The 21,483-nt window shown below is 38.7% G+C and overlaps 1 protein-coding gene across 2 annotated transcripts in view; it reads left to right on the forward strand.

The window, feature by feature from the left end:
- Positions 1-1,175: 1,175 nt before the first annotated feature.
- Positions 1,176-21,483, forward strand: part of LOC139127724 (translocon-associated protein subunit delta-like) — a 72,449-nt gene continuing 52,141 nt past the window's right edge. Inside the window, exon 1 of one of the 2 annotated variants that reach the window (XM_070693618.1) lies at positions 1,176-1,487. In XM_070693618.1, the coding sequence (XP_070549719.1) occupies positions 1,403-1,487 (85 nt within the window). In that variant the 5' untranslated portion in view covers positions 1,176-1,402. The remainder of the gene's footprint in view (positions 1,488-21,483) is intronic. The other variant, XM_070693617.1, reaches the window with a different exon arrangement.

A 21,483-nucleotide genomic window follows, 5' to 3' on the forward strand; every position in this document is an offset into this window, starting at 1 on the left:
AGAGACCACTGATGTATAACAACATCTGGGACAAAGTAATTGTCAAAATAATCAAGAAAAAGGCTATGAAATGGATCATTTAGTGGATGTAACGAAAGAAGTATTAATATTTAATAATTAACTTTTCTTCAGAAATTTATATATATACTTGTGTGTGTGTCTCTCTCTCTCTCTCTCTCTCTCTCTCTCTCCTCTCTCTCTCTCTTCCTCTCCTCTCTCTCTCTCTCTCTCTCTCTCTCTCCTATATATATATATATATATATATATATATATATATATATATATATATATATATATATATATATATATATATATGGTATTATAGGCAACCGGCCCGGCAGATCGTCCATGTAGCCGACACGAACACGAAGTGTCTGTTAGCGGCTACCAAAAACTATGAAAAACAGTAAAGAATGAGCTACAAAATCACTATCAGTTTTAAGTTGTAGGTAGAATTAGTCTGTGCCTTTGTATAAAATACTATAAAAATAGTAGAAAGTGAGCAACCAGCTGAAAGTTAGTCGAGGAGACCTTTCCCGCATATCATTTGCATCTCATTGTCGGCTACATGGACTGTGTGCCACCGGCCCTTTATACAATTCATGAAAATAAATAGTGATAACAGACAACATTTAAGAAAGGAAGAATACTTGCAGGCTATTTACAGTGCATCTCAAATACACAAAAGGGACATTCACAGTATATTATGTAACAAATTCTCCCTCTTTTTAAAGCTGTAAAACAGGAATTTTGACAGACTTAACAGAGCTTCATGGTTTTGTGAACGCATGAGTTATGTAAATTTTGCTATTGTCGGTAAATCACAATAAAAGAACGGTAAAAATTTCTTTCTATATGATATATATAAGGCAATGAGCTTTTTATGGCCAATTAATCATAGCTCTGAAATGTTTTGTTATATTATTCATTAAATGACCTCTGTATTATTCCTGTAAAGTGTGATAAACTTGTCGCTCTGTATATGTCTTAGAATGTAAGCATGCATGTATAGATTAAGGGGGGGGCATGAAAAAAACAAGGAAATATGGGGGGGGGCATGGATTTTCTTCGTAATTTACCAGGGGGAGGGCATGGAAAAAAATCACCAGGAAAATAGAAAATCCTCCACCCCCCCCCCCGAAGTAAATTCTGAACATTCCCTAAGCTACGACGGGCAGTACCAGGACCCAAGGGGCTGTACATGTTGTCTGCAACTCGTTCTCAGTACGTACTATGCTTCCACATTCAAATGCCGTGAAAACAAGCTTTTGGCCTGAAGTTATATTTTGAGTACACTGTGATACAGAACATATGATAGCCCTATGCTTGTCGACATGCATACGCGATAGTGCCTTTTCCGTAAGAACCTGCGGGAGTCGCTGTCTGGGTTTAGCGCCCTCTAATGATTTCTTTTCGGCTTCGAATGGCTGCCACGTATACAAGCTTGATTCTGTGTGTACTTGTATGTCTTCCCCTGCTTGTTATTGGTAAGTTTTGTTGTTTTATTTAATGTAGACGTTAGCGGGAGTTATGTCTTGTAATACGGAATTTACATATACAGAGTTAACATCGACAGATTATCATGAGATCTCATGGCATTCTAGTATGTCGACACTATTGTTCTAACTTCTTGTGTAGCAGCTACCAACGGACAACAATATGGTAGCCTTAAATTAAATGTAAAGTACAGTACATGTGTGCGGGATATTGATGTTCTAGCCCCTATCTGTCACATACATGTGTAACAATAGGGAGTCATACTTAAAGGCAGGAAATTGAAGTGTCATACTGTCAATGGTATGGGAAGAACGCGACGCCATTTTTAGCTCCCAATATTGCCATATCATGTATTCTATGGCAATGGTGGAGCCTTAGGATATGGATGTATAACTATAAACTAATTTAGGCAAGAAAAAATATCCGTCGGTCTGTATGTATGTATGTCCTTCCACATCAAAACTAAAAACTGTACACTGGAAGTACAGGACTGGAAATTAAATGTTTGAGACAGTGGGCCGCATTGACCACCACTACACCCAGTTATCATTGAAGCAAGTTCAACATTTCCACTGTACACTATGTTTGAGCACTGTGTAGACCATGTTTCAAGCAAAGATATCTAATTTCACACTTCAGATCCACCAACAAAGTTATTCAGTCTCTATCTTGCTGTCTTTATTGTATTCTAACTCTACTCACCATTGAGTTCACAATCATACACAACTCACACGCAATTGTGCACCACCTTTGTTGAAGGTCGATTCTTTGGCCTTAACCCAGATGCGCCTTTCCTTACCAGAAAGAGTTGTAAATTTTATACAACCCCTATCAAATATAATTCTTTCGAATCCTAGAAATTAAATATGCCCAAAACAGTCCTACAGAAAATGCCCCCATCTTAACTTTGAGCGAGGAATATATACAGACTGAGAAAATCTCATTCTCAGAAAATTTAGTGATTTCAGCTAAACAGCAGACTTGCTGACACTTAATATGCCAATATATATCAAATGACATGTAATTCTGTACCTATACTACAGACAAGGAAAGTATGATTAACATCGCAATTGAAATATAGATAATGAATAATCAAAACAGTCTAGAGTGTTGTGTCATTTCATATGCTACCTTTTATTGTTCAAGTTGATTTAAAAGAATTTATTAAAATATGTGTTCACTAAAATATGTTGTGTACATGATGATATACAAGTGCCACAAACACTTGAAACTTTAGACAATGATCAACTGGTAAGACAAAAAGGCAATTTGATGTTACAGGCCAGTATTGCTCTGTAACTTTCCATAATTCTTCACTATTTTTGTCCTTAATGTCAACTGCAGTTTCTTTTTCTACTCCCTAAACCATGCTGAGTTATACAGTGTCAAATTTGTAAGCTCAACCTATACATTGTAAGACTGTGATAGTGTTGACAAATTAAGTGAACACTGGTCTGGATAAGAGTTAGAATGCAAACAATAACTGTGTAGCATACAAATTCATGTATTTAATTGACCCTGTGCTGACGAGCTGAATAATTGTTTCAATATGCTTCGATGAGTTAAACAAGAACTTACAACTGACATTCAGAACAAAAAAAAAAATGAAAAAATCATCAAACTGGTCCTTATGATTCCTGAACAAAGTAAAATGTAAAACACATATTGGCAAACACAGTTAAAGCCATCGCTTGCGATCCCTGGGTCCGGGAGTGGCAATGAATAATGAAGGCAAACCCATGTTGACTTCGTGTTTAATCCATTATCGGCTTAGATAAGAACCCACTTCTACGGAAATCCTAAACCAGACAGTTTTGTTTGAATACAAATACTATAAGCTAAAATAACAGACGATGTTACAAAAACGGTAGTTAGTTTTTGCTGTCATATTCCTTACGCTCAGTCAGTATTCATGTACGATACCGAGCGAACCAAGAAAAGCCGAGTACATCGCTCTGCGTACGATGCTGAGTGTTCCAGTCCTACTGACTGCATGCCACAGACAAAGCAGCAGCCGCGCCGGCCACCGCGGTCCCAACTTTGACCGCGCATGAAGCACTACTTTCGGTCGAAATCAACTCATTTCCGATCTATGCCTACCTGACTCACTCAACCGCTCACAGACTGGAAAAAAATTTGCTCTCGTGATGTCCCAAACGCTTAGTTTGCCGGCGATCACGGCCATGGGCCCGGTAGCCGGCCATAACTACTGTGTGGAAGGGAATTCAGCACATTTGGTTCCGGTCACTCGTCCTGTCAAGATCGATCTCACCGCGGTGCGTGAATATGCTATTGAATGCGATATATCACAAAGGGAGGTGGAAATCGTTCAGCGGGATGTGCTGTCATTCAATATTCATTGAAAAAGCCACGTTACTTAGGTAAAAAGGATTACTAGTAATATACGGAATAAAAATGAGGTACTGCTTCGTGTTTCACAGATCCACATGGTCGATATTGTTGAGTTCAATGAACGCGTACTTCCGGGCTCAGGCTAGCTCTGCGTTACAGGGCTGAGTGTTACCGGCGTTATACAGCCTCCGGCCGTATAGCACCGATGAAACTCCCCTGTATCACGTACATCCGACTCATCGCGTACCCCCACTCATCAAGTTCACCCCACTCTAACATTCAAAAATCACAGACTTGAACCAAGTCTGGGGACAAGGTTTTTACGAGAGTAAAACGTCTCTTTGATACGTAATTGGTTTTCATGTGGCACTATTATTTCCCGATTTTTTGCTGTCGTTAGGTAATTGTCAAAACAGAGCATAGGATGATTGGCGACAGGACTCCACGGAGAACAGATTTATTTTCACCTTGACTACCGTGGTTTCAGTGACATGGATCTTTTGCAATGATTGGAACGCTTACGCGATCGATAGTCCGAAACCTTTCCAAGACTAATGCTAACACTGTAGTATTGTCCCACAAACCGTAAAAGCAACAACAATATGTCGAAATTCTTCGTTACTGCTCCTTCGTATCGTAAGCAGGAAACAAATTCTTCCATGGCATAGAATATGTACATGAAATTAATTACGGTACCCAACAAGTAACCCAGAAAGCGAGGCCACGTTTTTTTTTTCAATATTCATATTTTTGGGACAATAATATGTAAGCGGAACAAGTTATACAATTGTCAACTGAACATAAGACGAAAGATTTAGTGACGCATCAAATGATCTCGTGACAGTAATTTTCACATCATTACAGTTCGCGAACAGACATGAGTAGGCAATTCTCTCTCTCTGAATAACAAGCAAGAGGCTGTCATACGTGGCATTATAACCCATTTTGGATGGGAGATCGATCTGGAAGAAACGCATTGACGTCGCAGAGAAGCGGAGGTAGATTCTATGCCGCAGGAAAACCACCGACTGTCCACCGATATCCATATACAGAGAGATCAGAATGCAGAAGAATGTCGGCACTGCTTTTGTCAGCCCTGTGTAACAACAGTACGGCAGAAGTGGTTGGGAACTGGACAGCAGGCTTGTGACCTGAACGCTGGCATCAGAAGAAATTTGTACAGAAAATACTGGACTCTTCTGTGCACGAGAGGTACCTGGATAGATGCCAGGTACATTGATCGCAAGGCACGTCTGATGTGGGCCGAAGGGGCTGTTGTCACAAAGAGGGAAATTATGCCCGATTGTGTTTTGCAGCTTATACGGTCCCTGTACCCAAATCCCCCGAATCGCTCGTATATGGGTCACCGTTGGCAGTAAGTCGTGTCTTTGACACAAACCAAACGGACCTTTTGAGGGCCACCACATCTTCCAAAAAGAGAACTACCGTAAATACTACACTGGCTTTTGCCGTACACACATAGGCCTACCTAAAGTATGCGCATTGTCACAAGCAAAGTCTTATGAAATATCGAATGAAAAACTTCTTAGCTAAACTGCGGCAGTATGTCTTCGGCCGATTTCGGGGTTTTATTGATTGAATGCTATTTATTTGGGGATTTTTTCATTGTGTATTTCGTAAGTGATCCGGTGTACACAGCAAATGTTTGATCGTTAGCACGTTCTGCGCGTCACTTCGTGATTGACAGCAGTTTGAAATGGTCAACGGCTATGTTGTCGACGCCACTGACCGTGTACAGAAAGAGATTTTTCATGAATAAGCCGCTTGAAACTGTAAAACAGACAGTATTTTGCTCACAACCTTATGTCTAAAGTATTCACAAAAGGTACTATGGTGGCACAGCGCTATATTTATCTCCGTGGATAAGATTTTTGTCAGTTTTCTGGAGCAGTTGCTTGCGTTGCTTCCATGTGTCAGTCATTCGAAACAATGAACCCACTGAAGTTAAGCTGCCTTTTATACCCAAGTAATGGCTTTAACACATGAAAGACTAATGTGAAAAAGACTTATTGAGTATTTCAGAAGGAAAGAAAAGAGAAATAAAATAAATCTTTGGGAAAAGTTATTTAAAACAAATCAGTCACATTTCATAATACTTACCTGAGATAAATTACAGCAGATGTTGTAACCTTAAATTTTGATTATTTTTACAGTAATTTTGTTCTGCCTTACAATATATTTTCTAGTTCTACCACATAGAGCATGAATTGCCAAAATGACTGGTTTTACATTTCTGAACAGAACATGTATAATGGTATTGTGCTTTGCTACTTTTGACTATTTAATTTCACTCTAGTTGACAACGATATTGTAAGCTATATACACTCTACCTGTAGGTTATGTTGAAAAGCAAAGCACTGGGCATTTCATCATGCTGTATGATCTATAGAATGAGAAAGTGCAACTGTAACAAGTTAGTACAAAATTACTGTAAAAATCATCAAAAGTTACCACTACTGTACCCCCAAAGGAATAAACATTCAGATAATATTGGCAGAACAAGCTTTGAGGAAGGTTGCATTTGACAACCATCGTCAAAGGTCAGCAGTCAGGATATCGAAGCTGCAGTAAAGGACAGTAAGTTGAAGATTTACCAGAGGTCAGAAAGAGGAAGCTTCGAAATAGGTTGGTATGTTGAAGCTTCGACAAAGGTCAGAAAGAGGAAGCTTCGAAAGAGATTGGTATATTGAAGCTTCGACAATGGTCTGGAGTTAATTAAGCTGGGCAGTAAAGCTTTCCCTAAGGTTGGGTTCATCAAAGCTTCAACAAATAGGCAAACCTTGGTTGATCACAAATCTTCATATAATCTTGGTACGCAAATTGGTTTTTGAAGGGCATGAAGCTTTGTCTGAGGTTTGAACAACAAGCTTTGCCACAGGTGTTGCACAATTGTGTGTATAGTGCAGCAAGAAGGTATCTTTGTTCACAGCAAAACTAATTATGGGACCAGCTCAAGTGCCAAACAGTTACTATCAATGTGTGTTGGTAGCAGTACAGCAAATCAAATGTTGAAACCAAGCTCACTTTGGAGGCAATGGGAGGCAAACTCACTGCACAAACTACAATGCAAAAACCAGGGATTGAGTCTTGCCTCTTTAGGCACTATTATACATGCATTGACTTTCACTGAAACGACCTTTGCACTGAGATACCATGTAGATACAAGGGATGTTGTATTTTATTGTTGTTTCTAATTGCACTAATTAGTCCCCATGGATACCGGGGGGGGGGGGGGACTTATAGGTTTGGTTGTGTCCGTGCGTGCATGCGTCCGTCCGTTCACGCAGATATCTCAGAGATGCCTGGAGCGATTTAATTAAAACTTGCACAAGGACTGCTCCTTATGTCATACATATATACGTTAGTTTAATTTGTGATGTGATCCAATATTGTTACGATTTTTTCATGTACAGAGCCATAACTCAAGCACATCTCAACCAATTTTATTGTAAGTTGGTACAAGGACATCAACCTTTGTAATACATATGCACGTCAATTTGTTTCTCGATACAGTTCAATATGGCCGCATGCGGCCATTTTGTTACGATTTTGATACAATTTTTCATGTAAGGAGCCATAACTTCATAAATTCATGAACTATGGAGCAATCTCATGCTGTAAACCACTGGACTTAATTTTTTATGTTTGTATAGGTTTTAAAATTAATCTTGTTTTTATTCGTCATTGAATACCCATGACATGATGTAGAGGGAATATGATAATTAAGCTTATGATCTGGTTTTAAGATATCACTGGCAATTTTTTTACACATTTTGTGACGTCTAATTTCAAGGGTGTCGAGCTTCAACAATGAAAGTGATTCCCTGTATTAAAGACAGACATGGATAAATAATTTGTATCTAGCCCTCTTTTGGACCCTTTCAATAGCTGACCTGTTCTTTTCTGTAAGACCACCTTGCCAAACAATGCAGGCATATTCCAAAGTTGACCTAACCAATGATATTGTTTGAGTTCATGAGCTGCTAAGTGTCATATATATGGCAGCCATTTTGTTATGATTTTTCATTTACGGAACCATAACTCAGACATGTATCAACCAATTTATTCAAAGATGGTACAAGGCCATTGACTTATATCATTAGTCCCCGCGGACGAAGTCCGGCGGGGACTTATAGATTGGGTCCCGTCCGTGTGTCCGTCCGTCCGTCCGTCCGTCCGTCCGTCCGTCATCAGCAGTTTCTCAGACACTGCTAAACTGATTTTGTTCAAACTTGGCACAAAGGCACAGCACTATGACGTACAGATGCACGTCGATTTATTTTGTGATACGATCCAATATGGGCGCGAGGCGGCAATTTTATTGCGATTTTTCATGTCTTTGGACCATAACTCAGACATCCTTGAGCACATTCTGCTCAAACTTGGCTTAAAGGCATAACATTATGGCTTTCATATCCATGTAAAATTTTATCGCGATATGTTTCAATATGGGCGCGTGGCGGCCATTTTGTTGCGATTTTTCATGTCTTTGGACCATAACTCAGACATCCTTGAGCACATTCTGCTCAAACTTGGCACAAAAGCATAACACTATGGCTTAAATATCCATGTCAAATTATTTTGCAATGTGTTTCAATATGGGTGCGTGGCGGCCATTTTGTTGCGATTTTTCATGTCTTTGGACCATAACTCAGACATCCTTGAACAGATTCTTATCAAACTTGCCACAAAGGTATAACACTATGGCTTACATATCCATGTCAAATTATTTTGTGATACAATCCAATATGGCCACGAGGCGGCCATTTTGTTTGCGATTTTTCGTGTCTTTGAACAATAACTCAAAGATCCTTGAACCGATTCTGTTCAAACTTGACACAAAGGCATAACACTATGTCCTACATATGCACGTTGAATTATATTGCGATACGATCCAATATGGGCGTGAGGCGGCCATTTTGTTGCGATTTTTCATGTCTTTGAACCATAACTCAGACATCCTTGAACCGATTCTGTTCAAACTTGGCACAAAAGCAAAACAATTTGCCCTTCATATGAACACCAATTTATTTCGTGATATGATCCAATATGGCTGACAGGCGGCCATTTTTTTTGCGATTTTTTCATGTCTTCGAACCATATAACTCAAACATTTTTTGAACCGATTTGGTTCAAACTTGGCACAAAGGCAAAGCACTATGGCATACATATGCATGTATCAATTAAGCTCGCGATAGGATCAAATATGGCTGCAGAACTGCCATTTTGTTGGAATTTTGCATGTCTTTGAATCGTAATTCAAAGGTCATTACACCCATTTTGTCCAAACTTGGCACAAAGATCAAGCACTATGGCATACATATACATGTCAATTTACTTTGTGACATGTTCCAATATGGCTGCCAGATTGTCATTTTTTTCCAATATTGCTGTCAGATTGTCATTTGTGGATTTTTCATGTCTTTGAGGCTTAATCATATGCAAATATTCTTTAACCAATGTTGTTGAGACTTGGTACAAAGATAAAGTACTATGGCATACATATGCATGTCTACTAATTTTGTACTATGATCCATATGGTCAATAGACAGCCATTTGATTTAAATTTTGGTGTGATTTTTTTATGTCTTTGAAACATAAACATAGGTCACTATCCCTCGATGGACTGATTTTGTTCAAACGTGATACGAAGATAAAATACTATGGCTGCATTTTTGTGTACATTAATTTGTTTCATTATATGATCCGAAATGGCTGATTACAACATACCCGATCCCATACCATTTCGAAAATTCCACCAAACCATGTGTATAGTATGTGCCATCATGACACTGGAGGCAGTAAGGGCATCGTTATGGGTGATGTAATCAAAAGTTCCTTGAGTGGTCATTACCGGCAGAGATGAGTCATTTATTGAACGTTCCTCAGATTACTTTATTATGCAAGTCACAGGCCTAATGCACCCGTTGCATCAATGTCATTCCACAGCTACCTAGACCACAGCTACCTAGACACCAAAGATATAACAAAATGGACAAGCGGGGACTGTGTCATCAACGATGACTTGTTATATATGTACGTCAATTTGTTTCACGATAAGATCCAATATGGCGACATGACAGCTATTTTGTTACAATTTTTTCATGTCCTGAGCCATAACATAGGCACGACGCAACTGATTTTATTCAAAGTAGGTACAAGCACATTGACCTGTGTCATTCATACGCATGTTGATTTGTTTTAAGATAAGATAGTGTGGCAGCCATTTCGTTATGATTTTTTCATGTCCCGAACCATAAGTCAGACATGTATCAACTGATTTTATTAGCTCCCATATATGCATATGTATATATGCAAATGGGAGGTATTCTTATAAGGTGGCAAAATGGCGTCTGTGTGTATGTATGTATGTATGTATGTATGTCTGTTAGTCCGTCCAGATCAAAAACTCCTAAACCGCAATGGCTGCCATCTTAGTATATGGTGTACAGGTGCACCTAGGGATGGAGATGTGAATTTGTTCAAATGAACATGTCAGTGCCAAAAATATGCAAATGAGGGGGAAAAAGGAAAAATCCTGCAAATGGCTAAAACTCAGTAAGCATTGGTCAGATTGGGTTGAAACTTAGTATGCAGATTCCTTTAGGTATTCTAAATTATGTGTGCACAAATTGGGGTGAAATTTGCATGTTTGTATTTTTAGGGTATTTTTTCAGTTTTTAGTCAAAAAATCTTGTTTTCTGAAATCGCTCATCTGATCACTTTGAAAGTTGGTATTCGTGTTCCTTGGGATGACCTCAGTCAAGTTTGTGTAGATTGATGGATGACAAAGATTGATTGTGATTTTATAAGATGTTTACTTCAGACCATTCCAAGTTACATGTCAGCCATACTGGTCAAGGTGCATGTGTAGGTCAAGCAGTGACCTAGAAGATCTATTCATATCACGAACTCATTTGCATATTACATAACTATTCTACATCCTTCTTCTTTAGATAATGTCCTGTACTGCTAATACTTTGGGTAATGTCTGGTACTGCTAAGAGCTTGCAGTATTCTGAAAATTAAACAATGTTCACTGTTCTGAAATCACAAGTTTTTTTGGTTTTTTTGGTTTTTTTTTTAAATTCTGCTCATAATATCAAATCGAAGTTTCACAAAAACTTAACAATAATTTTGCAAGGTCAGGGGTGGACTACCCTTCCCTTGGGCTTAGAAACCGAGGATTATTCTGCCTCTGTCATGTGGTTTCAAGCCTGTCGAAATACATGTAGTATCAAATTTTCAATGTGCTACATAATCTGCATATTGTGGATTTGGTTTCACAACTCTGCCATAGCGAGCGAGTTATGACTGGAATTTTCTTTGGAGTCACTGTTTTAGTTAAATCATGTCCATGGTGAACTGTGGCATTGTCTTGTTGGGGATCATGACTTGGTTTATCACTTGATATAGGGTTTCCCATAGGAACAGAACTGTCAGCTGGGCATGGTAGATCAATGACTGTTTCTTCCTGCTTTACTGGGGACTCTGCAACTGGCAGTATATGTCTCCGGTTCCTTCTGTATTCTTTGTTGTCTACCTTTACTATGTAGGATCTCGGTTGCTTGGCAACATCCTGGATGATACCTTGTTGGCTGTAGCCCTTCTGTGTTTGCACCCTTACAATCTGTTGTGGCTTTAACTGTGGTAATGGTTTTGCTGACTTGTTATAATGCACTCGCTTTTGTTCTCGCTTCTTTCGTAGCTGCATTTTCACACTTCTGGTACTTTTGGAAGATGGCTTTAGGAGTGTTTTGCTGAGAGGTATAGTTGTGCGTGTTCGTCTTGACATAAGGCGTTGCGCTGGTGATCCAAGAGTAGTATCACTTGGTACATTCCGTATGTTCAACAGATTCAGGTACAAGTCAGATCCTTCTCGCTTGGTTTTCTCAAGGAGATCTTTGGCACTTTGAACCGCTCTTTCTGCCAATCCGTTCGACTGCGGATATCCAGGACTACTGGAAATGTGGGTAAAGTTCCAATCTCTAGAGAATTTTCTGAATTCATGGCTTATAAATTGTCCTCCATTATCTGACATTAGTGTATATGGTATTCCATGTACTGTGAAATGTCTCTTAAGTTTTCTTACCACAGTTTTAGATGTTGTATCTCGTAGGGTGTCAATTTCAAACCAACCAGAATAGGAGTCGACGAGTACCAGGTATTTCAATCCATTCCATTCAAAGAGGTCTGTTGCAACAGTTGACCATGGCAAATCTGGTACTGGATGTGATTTCAGTGGTTCTTTCTGTTGATGCGATTTCATACTGTTGCAAATACTGCATTGAAGTACAGCACATTCGATGTCGTTACTCATGCCCGGCCAGTAAATTATGTCTCGAGCACGACGTTTAGTAGCTTCCTTTCCTGGATGGCCTCTGTGTAGTATGGTTATATACTTTGTTTGCAGTGATGCTGGTATAACCATTTTGGGTCCCTTCATGACAATTCCATTGTTAACAGAGAGTTCATCACGTATTGTGAAGTACGGTTTTACTTCAACTGGTACTTGACTGATGTGCCCCGGCCAGCCATTCCGAATTTTGTCCATTACTTTCAGTAGTGTTACATCTGCACTGGTTTCTAGTTTCAACTCTTCCATTCTGTCATCAGAGATGGATAAGACTGTCATGACATCAAAATCGCAGTTTTCATCACTTATTTGTGCAGTTGTTTTGCTCGGAGCCCGTGATAGTGCATCAGCCAGGTACAGTTCTTTACCTTTCTTGTAGGTCAATGTGATATTGAACTTCTGTAACTGCAACATCATTCGCTGTAGACGCGCTGGTGCCATATTCAGAGGCTTGTTCATTATTGTTATCAGAGGTTTGTGATCTGTTTCTACAACTACGGGCTTCCCATATACGTAGTCATAGAACTTGTTGCAGGCAAATACTATAGCCAGTAGCTCTTTTTCAATTTGAGCATAATTCCTCTCTGCACTTGTCATCGTACGCGAAGCATACGCAATGGGTTCACTGTTTTGAAGACACGCTGCTCCAAGTCCAAATTGAGATGCATCACAGGTCAATGTGATGGGCTTGTGCACATCGTAGTATTTCAGGACTGGAGGGCTTGTTATACGTTTCTTCAGATCATCGTATGCTTTCTGATGCTTTTCCAGCCAACACCAAACAGTATCCTTGTGAAGTAATTCACGTAGTGGTGCTGTCATTTCACTTAGATTATCGATGAATTTTGACAGGTAGTTTATCATTCCCAAGAAGCGTTGTAATGATACTGGACCTTCTGGCTTGGGCATCTCAATTATTGCCTTTATCTTCTCAGGATCTGGTTTAAGGCCATGTTCGGTAAACAGGTGTCCTGCATAGCCAACTTCCTTTGCAGTCTAAATTTACATTTGTCAGGGTTTAATTTCAGCGAGACTTCTCTTGCACGTTCCAGCACTTTGCGGAGATATTCATCATGTTCTGCATCACCATTTCCACCTACTACTATGTCATCAACAATTATTTGACATGGCTGATTAACAAACAACTGTTCCATTGTACGCTGAAATACCTCTGACGCAGAGCTGATTCCAAATGGCATTCGTAGATATCTGTATCTTCCATATGGGGTGTTAAATGTTGTACGCATTGATGACTCCTCATCAAGTGGTATCTGCCAGAATGAACATTTTGCATCCAAAACTGAGAAAACCGTAGCATTTGGCATACTAGCAGCAACTTCTTCAACAGTTCTCATAGGATGATGTGGTCTCATTATGGCTTTATTTAAGTCACGTGGATCTATACAGATTCTGATATCTTTGCCATTCTTTTTGTTGGCTGCCACCATTGAAGATACCCACTCTGTTGGTTCTGTCACTGGAGTTATTACTCCTTGTTCAGTCATTCTGTTTAGCTCGGCTCTCACTCTGTCTCCCATTGCTTTTGGTATTTTACGTGGAGGTTTCACTACAGGTGGAACATCTGGATCAACTTTCATTTTGTAGACAACAGGTAGCTTTCCTAGTTTGTCTTCAAACAGATCAGCATATTCTGTGAAAACTTTCTTTGCCAAGTTCACTGTTGACTCAGATGTTTCAATGTGATGCACTTCTCTGCTAAGTGTAATTAGCTGCAGGCTTAAACTATCTCTAAGGCCAAGAAGTGGTTTCACAGGCTTTTCAACAACATGAAATTCCAATTCATGTGATTGGTTACCACTCTTACACATCAGGGAAACTGTTCCATCTGTATTAATTACATTTCCGCCATAAGCAATGAGCCTGACTTTCTTTGAAGTGTCTAACTTCTCAGTTGTTTTCACCTGCTTGTATACATCCATGGGCATTACATTACACTTTGCACCAGTGTCGATTTTCAGATCAACATAATTACCATTAATTGATATAGTGCTGTGGATTTCATTTTTATCGGCACAATTGTTTGCTCCAATTGATTCAACCTCTAAATCTTCCACCACAAATTGGTACAAATCATCATCGTCAGATGCAGGTTCGAGTTGGTAAACAGACTTGCCCCAACTCTTACCTTTAGATTGGCAACATTTCTGGAAGTTGGTTCCATTTTGACAAGCATGGCACTCTTTTCCATACGCTGGACACTTCCTAGGTGGATGAGTACCACTACAGTTCTTGCAGTTAGATATTTGCCTTTGTCGAAAATCTGTTGACTGTTTGGGGATGTACCTCGATTGTTCTAATTGTTGGCGAGATTTCTCATGCAAGGCATCTACACTTGGCGTAGCTTGTAAAGTGTGCAAATGTTGTTCACTAATTTCATGTACTTGACAAACTTGTATCGCTTTTGCCAGAGTAAGTTCATGTTCACGAAGTAAAAGTTTTCTAACAACTTCATTAGTTATCCCACAAACGAGTCGATCACGAATTAAGTCATCTAGTAATGGACCAAACTGACAAGTTTTGGCTTTTTTGCGAAGGTCGCTGACATATGCTTGGATGGATTCGCCATGTTTTTGATTTCTTGTGTTGAATTTGTGACGTTCCATAGTAGTATTCGTTTGGGGGTCACAAATTTCTTTGAACTTGCGCTTAAGACAGACTGGATCCTCACGCGATTCTGCAGGAGTCACAACTGCACCGCCTTCATTTAACACCGCAGGTGCACAGATGAATGACCGCTCCCTTTCAATTACTTCAGTACCAGCCAAATTGAGCAAAATGTAAGCTTGGGTTTTGAGAGGTTTATCACTATGATCTGCTTGTATGAAAATATCAAATTCCTGCTCAAAACTCTCCAATTTTCGGCGACATCACCTTCAAAATATAGTGGGTTTGGTTTCCGGAAAGCATCTGCCATTGTGCTAAAATAATCGATGGCTTTTATTTGCATCAGACTCGGCAGATTTGAATTTGGCGGCCACACACTGTAAAAGTTCTTTGTTGTTGTTGTTCAACTAACCTGTCCGGTTTCTTCTTTGATGAATCCACAAATTCACCAAATACAGTCTTCTGAAACACTGTTATACTTGCATCCCACTCCTGACACAGGGTTAGCGGTAGGATTTTCAAGTTAGTAGCCACACTTACTCAGTGTGGCTTATTTGGTCCTAATTTTATTAGCCACACGCAACTTTCATTAGCCACACATACTAAATGCTGGTAGAAACATGCTTCAGTCTTCAAGTTTTTGATGTGATACATTCATAAATGCATATACATATATATATACATATATATATATATATATATATATATATATATATATATATACATATGAGATACATGAGACTATACATTTTTTTTTTCACTGCAAAGGCTACACAGACAGTAGACATGATCTTTAAGTAAACTAAACATTTGTAAAAACACATTCAGAGACACACAAGACCTTATAAACACTTTTCAAGAACAGTCAAATTATCATTATGTGATTTGGGAAAATTGTTTGAACTCAGACCAAATAAAAATGAAAAAGAGTAAAATATTGATGAACATGTTACATCCTCATCTATATATAATCTTTTGTTGTTGATTTTGCAAAACCTGTATTGCACTTTATGATCAAGATCCCCAATTGGGATAGGATTTCAATAAAGGCTTACTTCACTTTACTTTACATGCCTACCCTAGTTAAACCCCGATACAGAAAGGTGATGAGCGTATAATAGATCATTACAGTTAGTAAAATTACTTTCGCGATCGGAAAAACTATTAAAAAAGGTGTTACAACAATGAGACATTGAAGTTCCCGCGACAGCATCGTTGGAAAATGGCACGTTTTGCCAGTACCTTTATGAATCTGTGTCCCTCCGTACCCCCGTTACCTAAATAGAATAGTCCCACTCCGCACATCCGCCATTGTTATTTTCACTCAAGGCCACGATGCGACGTTGGTTTTCCTTCTCTAAAATATGCAATTTCATTTGTTTGACGCTCTTATCCTTTCATCAGTGAAGCGTTTTTACCGGTGACTATACAACTTTCATGCTATGTCGTTGTTTTCACAAGATGTAGACCGTTTGATATTGCAATGTCGACTTGCTTTTATGTGCAGTCAATGCACATGCCATGCCAGTTAGTTTACAGTTCACTATGCTTTTGATCGACATCTCGACAGCATACCCGACGTCTTTGTTTCACCGTGACGTCACGTTTACTTTTTTCAAGTTATGATTAATGTGGAAATTTCACTAAAATGTCGCTGATCCAGGGATTGTGTAATCAGTTTGATTTGATACTCCGATATGAAATACTGTGTCAATAAAGCTCGGAATCATCGCTGAGTTTTGCTGCTTTTGGCAATGGTTGTCTATCAACGTGATCGGAATGCCAGTTCATGGAGATCGAGATCGCGAGAATGCAATTGTAAATGTTTTCTGTATTTTGTCTTCCTTTACAATTTCAAGTAAGTGCTTTTTAAATAAAGAGTTTTTATGTTGTCTTTAGCATATCAGTGGCAAAGCATTACAGGGATAGAAATACTTTTTTATTTCTTGTGGCAAAAGTTTGCCACCGGATATAAAATCAGGTGGCAATTATGAAAAATCTGGTGGCAGTTTGTGATTGGTATATATATATAATACAACATTTTGTCATTGCCACGTACTCATTCTAATTTATAAATTCTTGAAAATATGGTGAGTACACGTCACAAAAAATCAACCCATACTGCAGGCCTCGAAAAAAAAATTCAAACTTACCAACCGTGGGACACGTGAATTTCATTTTTACTTGCCCGACAGGAAAAATTACTTGCCCTAAATTTCTAATAACTGTACTAGTAATTTGTAACAGAGAGCAAGAGGTTGGCCATATGAAGTGAATTCAAAGAGGGAAAAAACAGATTCAAACATGAACTACATTCTTGTTAAAATGAAGGACTACGGTATTACCAAATCTGAAATGTCGCAGAAGAAATGTGAGACTACTTTTAGTTTTTTTCTGTAGATTTGGCCATCTAGAAAACATCTTTGAATTTGGAATTTTTCCACAACCTAATCCAAATTAAAATCTTTGCATAAGAGTAATAAGATTGTGTGATTTACAATGTGCATAGCTGGCTGCTGCTCTTTATTATCAAGCTGAGATCACAAACAACTGCTCTGCTAGTGTTTATCTGCCAATGCATACGCACATGTACATCTGCAACCCTTTTACCTGTTTACATGTTTACTCACTGAGCACAGCCGTCTTTCAAAGTTTTATTTTGATAAATGTATTCCTCAAGAGAGCAGATTCAATTTCAAGTTTCGTTTTCGTTGCTCTTCAGTGCAGATTTGTTTTCTGTAAGTGAGAGCCGATCCCTAACAACCAAGGTCACGTAATTTGAAACTGTCTGCATCTCACGCACTACGTAGCTGCAATATGTAGCTTCCTTGGTCGACTGAACCCGTTTCGACTACGATGCCAACTTGTACTTTTTCATCTGGGTGTTGATTTACGTTGAACAGTAAGCATTGCCGAGATCCATGGCTTCGAATAAGTTTACATCCATTTACCAAGCACAGGGTGCAATTACACTATCGCGTGAAGCCGATCGACTGTCATACGACTCATGCTGCACTTGCACAAAGAGAATGGCAACCACTGTCAAAATTATACCACTTTACGGCACACATACAAAACAGTGAGTTCACTCCGTGTCGTCGGAGAGAACATGTCGCAAAACTGTATTTTTACGACTTTTTGTGTTTTACAACAGCAAGAACGATTATTTTGCAATGTCGGACGGATTTTCAAGGGTTTGCAGAAAAAAACTTTTGAGAGTTGAAGGACTTACAATGATTGTAGGCGTGTACAGACCTAATGAAATACGTTTTCAAGCTTGAATTGTCCAGAGCTTACTTAATTCAACCGCTGGTGCACTTGCCCGTCGGACAGGAAGCATATTGATTTTACTTGCCCGAACGCAAAATTCACTAGCCACGGGTGTCGGGCGATAGGAATTTTTGAGCCCTGTACTGGCTAATGAATTGCAAGTATTTATTGTTATTTAATTCATGCAGGCTGCAGTTTGGCTTTGTTTTCAAAATGTCACAACATGCTTTTATCTTGTGCCGTACGACTGCATATGCGGCTATCACAGAGGGCAACAACATGTCTAGCTGTGATATCGCAGCGGTACTTGTGGCGTGTATCGAACGCGCTCGGGTCATTGAGGTCATCGCGGGACTGTGGCGATGACCTCAATGACCCGATCGCGTTCGATACACGCCACAAGTACCGCTGCGATATCACAGCTACAACATGTCCAGTGTACAAAAACTGCTGTCATCGATATGGAGATTAGCCAATCACAAGTTTGGATTCACGCTGTGTTTTCATTCATGCCAAAATGTCGCAATTAGTTTGGGGTTTTTTTGGCTAATGAGTTTTTCCGCCGTCAGAAAACGCTTGTTCCTTCAGACTAGTGTTCCTTCATTCAAGCTGTAGGATCGATGACATGATGACCCAAAATTTAGTGGCAGAAAAATACCACCAGAAAAAAAATTTGGTGGCAGATTGACAGTTTTGGTGGCAAATGCCACCATTGCCACCGATTATTTCGATCACTGCATTAAGATTTGGACTGTTTAGTTTTATCAATTTCGACTATAGAAATCAGCTGTCGCCACGCTTTTGAGATCGTGGCGATTGCCGATGGGTTTTTGTTCGCCACAAACAAGTTTTAGTCGCATTTTGCGACTGTGGCGACCTCTACCGCGAACCCTGCTGACACCATGTAGATTGATGGATGACAAAGATTGATTGTGATTTTATAAGATGTTTACTTCAGACCATTCCAAGTTACATGTCAGCCATACTGGTCAAGGTGCATGTGTAGGTCAAGCAGTGACCTAGAAGATCTATTCATATCACGAACTCATTGCATATTACATAACTATTCTACAGTTTGTACAAATTGTATTGATATTATCATATTTATAATTTTGGGGCAATTTTTCCAATTTTTGGTCAAAAAATTTGTTTCTCAAAATTGACTGGTCTGATTGCTTTGATATTTAGTAAACAGGTTCCTAGGGTTTATGTTAATATGATATATTGAAATTAGGTTGAAGTCTGAAATATTTAATTTTGGGGCAAATTTTGCCATTTTTGGTCAAAAATTTGTTTCTCAAAAACCACTTGTCTGACAGCTTTGATGTTAAGTAGACATGTTCTTACGGATGATGTTAATTAAATATGCTCAAATTATGATAAAATCTTTAATTACCATAGGTATTTTTGCCATTATTTTTGCCATTTTGGTCAGGCCGACCTTAAGTGGACTTGCAAAGGTTCCTCCTTCATCAACACATGCGTCACAAAAAGTATTCTCTTCATAACATAAACAAAGCTCTATCAACTGCTAGGTTATTTGTTTTAAATTTTCAGAGAAATATCTAAAATTTTGTGTTTTGATAAAGTTTTTAGCTCCCATAAAATGAAAAATCAAGAACAGTTTGCTGTGTGCTTGTAAAAGATAACATACTTGTCAATACATAAACTGCCTTGCAGATTGATTGTCTTAAAAATTACCACAGAAGTAGAAAAGGTAAAGAAACTAATCAAATTGCTGTAACATATTCACCCTGAGTGCCTGTAGGCCTGTATTTAACTATTTTATCCTTACATTCAGCTGTTTGTTATATCTTTATCACTCTCCATGGGCCAAGGCACACTTGTCGAGGGCCAATGTCATCACTCTGTGCCAGTCTGTGTATGTCAGTCTGTCTGTATATATGTCCATGTTTCATACAATTGTTGGCTGTATATGGGAGCAAACAGTGACATTGTCACTATTTATTCATGTCCGGAACCATAACTCAGACATGTATCAAGCGAATTTATTCAAAGTTGATACAAGGAGATTGACTAATGTCACACATTTAAATGTCAATTTGTTTTGTGATGCGATCATTATGGCTGCCGTGCCGCCATTTTGTTATGATTTTTTCGTGTACAGAGCCATAACTCAGGCATATCTCAACCGATTTTATTCAAAGTTGGTACAAGGACATTAACCTATGTCATAAATATGTACGTGAATTTGTTTCATGATATGATCCAATATGGCTGCATGGCAGCCATTTTGTTACAATTTTTTCATGTCCTTAACCAAAACTCGGGCACGTCTCAACCGTTTTATTCACCGATTTTATTCAAACTTAGTACAAGGACATTGACCTATGTCATACATATGCACATTGATTTGTTTTGTGATACGATCCAATATGGCCGCCGTGTGGCCATTTTTTTTCATGTCCGGAACCATAACTCAGATGTGTATCGAGTGAATTTATTCAAAGTTGGTACAAGGACATTTACGTATGTTATACATATGTACGTCTATTTGTTTCACAATATTGTCCAATATGGCCACATGGTGGCAATTTTGTTATGTTTTTTTCATGTTGAGAGCCATAACTCTGGCAAGTCTCAACTGATTTTATTCAAAGTTGGTACATGGACATTGACTTATGTCATACATATACGTGTTGATTTTTTAAACAGTAAGATCAAATATCGCTGCGTGGCAGCGATTTTGTTATGATTTTCTCATGTACAGAGCCATAACTCAGACATATTTCCACCAGTATCATTCAAAGTTGGTACAAGGACATTGACCTATTTCATACATATGCTTGTCAATTTGTTTCACGTCATGTAGCAATATCATGTCAATTATTGAAGTTTCATAATTAGGCTGATATGTCAAGAAATACTGCATCAAATTTCATGAAACTTTGTACAGATGTTAGGCTCACATTGCTTTAACCGTAAAAAAGACATTTATTTTAATTAATTTGTAATTGCATATGTAATGAACTTTCCTAATTAGAGTGATATATCCATAAATACAACGTCAAATTTGATGAAACTTGATACAGATGTTGATCTCATAGTGTTGTAAATACTGCATCAAACTTTATGAAATATGGTACCGGTGATAATCTGTTAGTGTTAGGATAGTATGCAAAAATGTTTTGCAACATCCTGTCGATTAATTCCTAGTTGACTCATTTAATGACCTTTAGGATGGTGGCCTACATTGGTTTTATGTTTTCATCATCATGGAACTCATTCTTGGCCATTGAGCGCCATCTGTATCAAAGTATTTTTATCACAGACCTAATTAATGAAGAGGACTCTATCCTCTCTGAGGACTTGTAATCAAAGTACCCATTAACAAGTGGGGA

The sequence above is a fragment of the Ptychodera flava genome, unplaced genomic scaffold (genome assembly GCF_041260155.1).
Source record: "Ptychodera flava strain L36383 unplaced genomic scaffold, AS_Pfla_20210202 Scaffold_35__1_contigs__length_1935909_pilon, whole genome shotgun sequence".
NCBI lineage: Eukaryota > Metazoa > Hemichordata > Enteropneusta > Ptychoderidae > Ptychodera > Ptychodera flava.